This window comes from Crocuta crocuta, unplaced genomic scaffold (assembly GCF_008692635.1).
Source record: "Crocuta crocuta isolate KB4526 unplaced genomic scaffold, BGI_CrCroc_1.0 scaffold167, whole genome shotgun sequence".
In the NCBI taxonomy this organism is placed as follows: domain Eukaryota; kingdom Metazoa; phylum Chordata; class Mammalia; order Carnivora; family Hyaenidae; genus Crocuta; species Crocuta crocuta.
The window spans coordinates 4,349,013-4,356,504 of NW_027532406.1; the positions used below are offsets into that span (position 1 = coordinate 4,349,013).

The 7,492-nt window shown below is 57.3% G+C and overlaps 1 protein-coding gene across 1 annotated transcript in view; it reads right to left on the reverse strand.

Annotated features, from left to right (window-relative positions):
- CDH23 (cadherin related 23) overlaps positions 1-7,492 on the reverse strand; it is a 370,961-nt gene that overhangs the window by 95,671 nt on the left and 267,798 nt on the right. Inside the window, exons 25-27 of the mRNA XM_077778722.1 lie at positions 6,529-6,681; positions 4,481-4,594; positions 1,500-1,648 (exon numbers count right to left, since the gene is read on the reverse strand). Coding sequence (XP_077634848.1) covers positions 1,500-1,648; positions 4,481-4,594; positions 6,529-6,681 — 416 coding nt within the window. The remainder of the gene's footprint in view (positions 1-1,499; positions 1,649-4,480; positions 4,595-6,528; positions 6,682-7,492) is intronic.

Consider the following 7,492-nt stretch of genomic DNA (forward strand, 5'->3'; position numbering starts at 1 on the left):
AGTCCTGGTGGGGGTGGTGGGGGCACCATCCTCCTCTCTCACATGCCCTAAGACAGAAGCTTTCTGTCCAAGCATGTTGGTGAGGCCCATTGTACCTTCCCTCCAGGTCAATCTGACATCCAAGAATGAGGCCACCTTGGCCAGAAACTTCCAGGGCTTGGAGAAGTCACTAAGGCCCACATTTCTCTTTGAGAAATGGGGAGAATCAGGGCCGCCCTGTATGACTCACAGGCTCTAGGATTTCAGGCTGTGCGGGGTTGTGTAAATAGAAACCGATTCTTCAGGTTTAGAAAGTGGGGCAGGGCTCCTCCCACAGGGGCTTGTTCCCCCCTCCCTTCCAGCTTGGGAACCTCTTCCTGGCTCCCTTCCCAGGGCCTCCCTGAGACTTCCCAGCATGCACTCGGCCTACAGCCACCGGTGTCACCCCCAGGCCAGTGTCCTGCTTGGTCTTGGGTGTTCCCTTCCTGGAGACTAGGGGTGGGGGTGAGGCTGCCCTGAGGCCTGAGAAGGAATAGCTGGGGATGGAGAGGCAGGGGGGCCCTTCAAAGCTCTGGCCACACCTTCAGGCACGTCCCCAGTTTGGTCCTGGGAGACCATCAGTGAGTGGGGTGGCAGGTATGAGGCTAGAGGGAAGCTGAGGCCCAGAGGAGGAGAGCCTCCCTGTTCCTCCTTCTGGAACCACCCCCGGGCTCTTGCACATCCCTGGGGCTTCCTCGACTCTCCATTCCTCTAGGAGTCAGCCACCCAGCTCCCAGCCCATTTCCTGCCTTCCTCCCAGCCCCACAGATGCCATGCGGGAGGTGGGTACACTTCCAGCCCTTCCCGACCCTGGGAGTCTGCCCTGGCGGACAGGCCCAGATTTGCTGTGTTTGGCTCAGCCTCGCAGTTGGAACCCCCAACGCTGGCAAAGAGGGTAATTCATTCCTGGCCTCCCACCCCATCCAGCGACGGAGGCCTCCAGGGTGAGGTGGGGGAGGGTGCCCTGAACCTCATTTTTCAGGTCCTCTCCTTTCTCCCTCTGAACCTCAGAGCCATCCTGCTCCCCGGGCAAAGGAACTCTTTCTTCTTGTGCCTGTTCACTTCCCAAGAGGGGAGCTTTGGCTAAGGGCCCCGTGAAAGCCGCTCTGTTCTGAGCCTCGCTGGGCCCTGGCTCTTTCCGCTCACCTCCTTTTTGGGGGAGGAAAATGTGACAACTCCAGCCACTTGAGGCTCTGAAAAGCCCTCTGGGTGGGGCGGGGGAGGCGGAGAGGGCTGTAGGGGAAGGGAGAGAGGCAAGGCCTTCCTTCTGTTCTGCGGGGAGCCAGGGTGCTATCTCAGGCCACAGGAACTAAAGGCCTACTATCCCCAGGAGGGAAGAGGGCGCCTGGGTCCCTCTTTCCCCACTGCCCACTGGCTACTTCCGGAGCAGTAGCAGGCCCCTCTCCTGTTTCTCTCCCTCCATGTGGCAGACATGCCTGCCCCCGGCCCCCCAACGGCTCCGAGGCACCACGGCCACCTGCCTGCACGATGCTGTGTCCCTCAGGGATGTCCTCTGGGACGCTGGCCTCGTAGCTGCTCTGCAGAAAGATGGGCCGGTTGTCATTCACGTCCAGGACGGTGACAAACACGGTGGCCGTCCCTGTGCGCCGCTTCCCTACGGGGCCGTTGTCTGTGGGTGTTGAAGGAAGACAGGCTGTGAGTAGCTGCCTGAGGCACACATTCCCTGGACACGCGTCCTGTTCATCCCACCCACGTTGGCCTTCGCCAGGGGTGGGTTTTTCTTCCTTTCTTAGATTAAGAATAACACTAACAATATCTAATGTGTCCCAGGCGCTATTCTAACTCATTCAGCCCTCAGGAGCAGCATGTGAAGTAGGTGCTATTATTATTATTATACCCATTTTACAGAGGAGGTTATGGAGGCGTGGAGTATTTCAGTGGTGGCCCTCGGAAGACCAACCCGTGTCAGATCCCTGGGAACTTGGGAATGTCAACTTATTAGGAAACAGTGTCTTTGAAGATATAATTAAGAATCTTGAGATGAGGTCCCCTGGACTGCGGGGTGGGCCACAGGTCCGATGACAAAGGTTCTCAAAAGAATAAGGCAGAGAAAGGCTTGAAGCAGGGAGAAGGCCGGGTCAAGTCAGAGGCAGAGATGGGAGTTTTGCAGCCACAAACCAAGGAATATTTAGAGCCACCAGAAACTACTAGAGTTAAAGGAGTCCCCTCTAGAGCCTTCGGAAGGGAATGCAGGCCTGCTGACACCTGAAGTTTGAACTTCTGGCCTCCAGCGACATGAGAAAATAAATCTCTACTCTTTTAAGCTACTTGGCTTGTGGTAATTTGTTACAGCAGCCCTTGGGGACAGACCCAGGGACTGAGCTCACGCGCCAGCTGCTGTCGGGGCCAGGTGGGCGAGAGCCACGGGCACACATGTGGGAGGGAGGACCCCGATGGGCAGCTCTTCTCCGTGCCGGTCCATAGGGGACAGGCAGAATGTTGGCCCGGTGACACAAGATCCTCTCCAGAGAAACGCAACATCTGAGCTTTTAAAGAAAATCTCCTGATTTTTAAATGTTCACAACTAACCGTCATCCTGTGTGAAGCAAGAGATGGGTCATGCATGCCTACAGGATTTGGCCTCTGGACCCTCTGCATTCAGGGGTACAAGCCCTGCTCGATTTCTGAGCCTGAGGTATTCAGGGGCCCTGCCCCCTCAGTTCCCCGCAGGACCCTCCCAGGGCTGGGGAAGCAGCTCGGCCCACGGACAGCTGTCTTGTTGCTGTCCCCAGAGGAAGGAACTTGCGCCTCATGCTGCATGTTGAGGTAAGGGTAGTCGCTCTAGGGCGGGGTATAGGCAGTTGGAACTGGCTAAGGCCCAGGGGTGACTCAGTCCTTTTTCCCAAGGCCCACTGGCCACATGCCAGGGCACAACTGTCCAACCCAGGGTAGGTGGTCTTGCTCTTTGGAGTTCCTCTCCAGGCCCAGTCCCCCGCTGCCCTGGACGTGCTGATTACCTGGCCCAGCTGGACACAGTAAGAGCTTCCAGGCCCCATCAAAGGCCTGACCCTGAGCCCTCTCCTCCTGCCAGATGCAAGGGCATTGAGGGGTCTCCCAAGGGGGTAGGGAGAGCATGCCAGGGGGCAGACACATCTGGGCGTGGGTGGGTTGGGGAGGGGCACAGAATGCTCACCCTCTCTCACCCACAGCTTACTGCAGATTTGGACTGGATGCTCCTGGGAGGCTGCAGGGTACTTGGGTGGTGGGGGTAGGGGCAGGCACAGGCCTCATCACAGCCTTCTTCCCATCTAGAGCCTCATGAGCTCCCTACTACCTGGAGACCAAAGGTCAAATTTCTGGCCCAATGTTAAAGCCTCTATAAGCTGGCCCTATGTGACTGTAGCCTCCCTCTCCCCCGTGTACATCCCACCATAAGCCAGCTGCCACTACACACAAACACACACACACACACACACACACACAAACACACAGCTCTTTCCTACAACCAGGCCTCTGCCTGAGCCAGTTCCTCTGCCTCAAATGCCCTCCCTGCTTCTTGATTACTGAAACTCGACTTGGCCTTCAAGGTGATGATCACTCAGCCTTCACAGTGTCTGCCCAGCTGCACCAGGCTGCCCTCGCAGTCAAGTCTATATCTTAAGGGTCCCTCTGAAAACCCCACCTTCCTGACTGTGAGGCCTGCAGTTCTAGGCACCAGGGAGGGACACATGATTTAGGCCTAACGGGCACCTCTCTCCTCCCTTGGCCATGAGGGGTTCAGGGACAGGCACTGGGGCAGATGGGACTAACCAGGCTTCAGCTGGGGGAGGGGGAGACTAGGGAAGAGATGAGTGCTATCTCCCTGATGTAGCACTTGAACCCGAAAGGACTGAGGCCAGATTTGCGGCCACAGTTGCTCACCACACCAGCCAGACAACGCCCGGGAGGCAGAGTTAGCCGGTGCAGAGAGACTGAAGCCTGGTGGCATTGCCTGAGCCCCAAATCGTCACACTTGAAGCTCCATCATCCTAGGGGCTGGTTTTGTGAGCCCATACAACCAGTTAGTTTATTTTGAAACTTGCAGCCAAGACGTCAATCCAAAGATACTTCCTCTAAGAAGACCTCCCTGATCACACCCTTCCCCACACATGCTTCCACCTCCCTTTGCGCCTGATACTCTTGGCTCCTCCCTTCCCCCTTCCAGCTTCCTCTGGCCTGGTTTTGCAGGGATTTGTCCACACAGTGGTCTCCCACTTGGCTCCCCGTGGCTCCCATCCCACCAGCCAAGTGTCTTGCACTCAGCACCGTGAGCTAAGCTTCATGGCCGCCAGTGCTCAGTAATAGGCTGTCTGGCTGGCTGCCCTTTTCCCACCCGTGCCAAGACAAAGACTTCAGCTCAAAGCCTGGCTCCTGGGGTCCGGCCCGCCTGGCTCTCGAAGGGCGCCGCGTTGAACTGTGCCCAGGACTGTGCCGGCAGTGCACAGGTAGGGCCGGTGCGTACCGATGGCTTCCAGGACGAGTGCGTAAGTGGCTGCAGTCTCCCGGTCCAGGCTTACTACTGTTCTTACCACGGCATCGCGGTAGCCCACGCTGAACTTCCCATCCACATTTCCACCTGCAGGCCAAAGACAACAGGGCCTCTGTCAGGGAAAGGGCGGTGGCACCTCAGCTCTGCCTCAGAGCCAGAACATTCCAGGGGTAGCCTGGGAGGAGAAGGCCATGCTTCCTATTGAGCCCTGTCTGAGAACAGGGTTCTAAATGGCGGGGGTGGGGCGGGGGCTTGGGCTCTGAAGAGGGTGTGGCTTGTGTGGGCTCAGGCAGGGGTGCCAAATGCCTGAAAACATAAAGGTTGAATATTCATTGAGTATCTACTGCATACCTGGGACTTCATGTGGACTATTTCATTACATTGTACTGTCACAAGCCCGTGTTGCCCGGGGTTACGGTCACCTATTTTGGGTGTAAGACTCCAACTTGGCAGTCTGATTCCCGAGCCTGTGGCCTTCACCATTCTGCCACCTGCCTGTCTGGTGGAAGTGTCTGAGCAGTTAGCCTGGGTTGAGGCTTTCCTATGTGGCCAGGGACTTTGGGGCCAGCAGAGATTTTTCCAGGTCTCTAATCTTGGACTGAGTGGGGCCTCCCGAAGGCTCCACCGAGTGAAGAGAAGGCGCAGATGGATGGGGTAGGAAGTGTAAGGGTCTCCTCTCCAAGGTGGACAGCAAAGGACTCCCTCCATCTGAACAGTGCGAAGACCCCTCCCCTGGCACCTGGCAGGCACTGCAGTGTTCTGGGCAGCAGAGGGCGCCCTGGCACTGAGTTTGGACCAAGACCATGCAAGGCAACTTGCAGAATGAGCAAATTAAAATCTGAGAATCCCACCCAGGAGGGCTCTCAGCAGTTCAGCAGGAACTGGCCACTCTGGGTGCTGGGAAATCATCCTGGGAGCCATTGGGTGCCCCTCGGTCCTTACACGGTTGGCCCCTGAGGAAAACCTGGACATCCTTGTGGATAGTCTGAAGCACCAGTCACATGGGACAAAGTCTGGGTTCTAGGGGGCAGGGGAGAAACTGAGATACAAGTAGTGCTGGCTGCTGGTCCCGGGGGTGGGGAGGGTGGAGTCTTGATAACTAAGACTTTTTTTGGAGCAGTTTGGAGGACTAGATTGCAAGGAGCAGTCCTGAGGATGCTAGGTCCCTACAGGGAGGGGCGGGAGAAAATTCTGGAAACGAGAGGCTGCGGGCTGGGAGGTCCCCTCGGCTGCGGCAAGCAAGAATGGGCTGTGAAGTTGTTGCTCTAGGGGCAGAGGCATCAAGGAGACCGATGTGTGTGCTGAATGCATGTACATGCACACGTGCACACATGAGCTTGTAAGTAATGTGGCTGCAGGCAAGCCATGGACAGAGAGAGGACAGAGCCAGTAAAACGGCCACGGGACAGCTAAGGAACGTGAAAGAACTGCCCCGTGCCATCCCAACCGTCTAGGCTGTGTCAGGGACTGAAGAATGCTGGGTGACCGTTCTAGTCCAGGCATGACTAATACCTGGCATCTTCTCCACCAACCTACCAAGTCTACTGTCATGGCAGACCTCACTACTGGATCATGACTCCTTTTCTCCTGTTGAGCTGGGGCACGGCCTCATTCTATTTTTCCATAGCTCTCTGCTTGGTATTTTTGAGCTAAAACCATTTTATTTAGAAAGATCTAAACCATTTGTCTCTAAACAGATGGTAATTCTCATGAATGAAGGATCCTGGTGGTGGGGGGAGGGGGAGGACAAGGCCACAGTCTTCCGGTCTCTGCTTTATCACCTTAAAATGGGGGTGGAGTGGGGGACAGGGCTCCTCCCCAGGAGTCATGGGCTCCACCTCCCTCCAGACTGAACCTCGGTAAGTTCCCCCCATCTCTCCAGTAGTTTCGGGAGGCCCCCAGAGAGCCAGACCAGAGGCACCCAGCTACAGAGCCCTCAGGCAAAACCTCAGGGAGGCTCAGGAAGCGGTGGGCCCCTTCCCCGGCCCCCCCTCCCCCGGCCCTGCCCAGGCAGGTGGCACCTGTGATGAAGTAGCTGAGCTCGGCATTGAGGCCCACATCGTTGTCAGTGCAGTTCAGCCAGACCACCCGGAACTCCCGAGTCACGTCCTCGGACACTGATACGTTGTACACAGCCGGGAAGAAGGTGGGGGTCTCGTCGTTCACGTCCAGCACTGTGGACACAGCCGGCACGGGGGCTAGGCCTGCCTTCTGCTCGGGGCAGCCGGCTCCTCTAGAGATAGCCCATCTCAGGCCACTCTGACCAGAGCTCCTCAGCCTCCCTCCCACAGCCCTGTGCCCCTGGCAGTTGCTGCTGCGGCTGCCCTCCAAGGCTGCAGAGAAAACCACGGGGCCTCTCTCTAGACGTGCCTCACCACCACAACGCTGATGAGAGCGGCGAGGACGGTGACACCCCAGCTCCTGCCACGTGTCAAGCCTGTGCTAAGTGCTTCCGGTACAGCACCCCAGGGGCCCCTCGTAACACCCGCCTGAGGCAGCCATTGTTAGACACCCCGGAAAGAGGAGGGGACCAGAGCTCAGAGCAGCCAAGTCACTTCTCTCAAGTCACAGAGCAAGAGAGTGGCAGGGTGGGGGTCTTGGGGAGGCGACCCCAGGAAAACAGCTGGCCTTGAGGATTCTCTCTCTCTCAGAAAAGTCTTAAAGATTTGTTTTCTCAGCTGATGGGGCTTGGGACGCACTTCACTGTGACATGAGCCCATGCCCCCACTTTGGCTCCTCTCTGTCACAGCACCAGGAGAAACGATGGGCTCGTTCAAGGACATGGCTTGCTGAGCCCTAGAGAAAAATCCTCTGGGACCGTCACCGAAAGAACTCAGCACCCTCCCTGTCAGTTGCTGGCACAGAAGCGAGTCCCCAAACTGGTACTGGGACCCCGCAAAGCAAGCGTGGGACCAACAGATAAGAGACTGCCTAGTCGCGTGTCAGGCTGTGGTGAAGGAAGGTATTGGCACGGACCCACCCTCA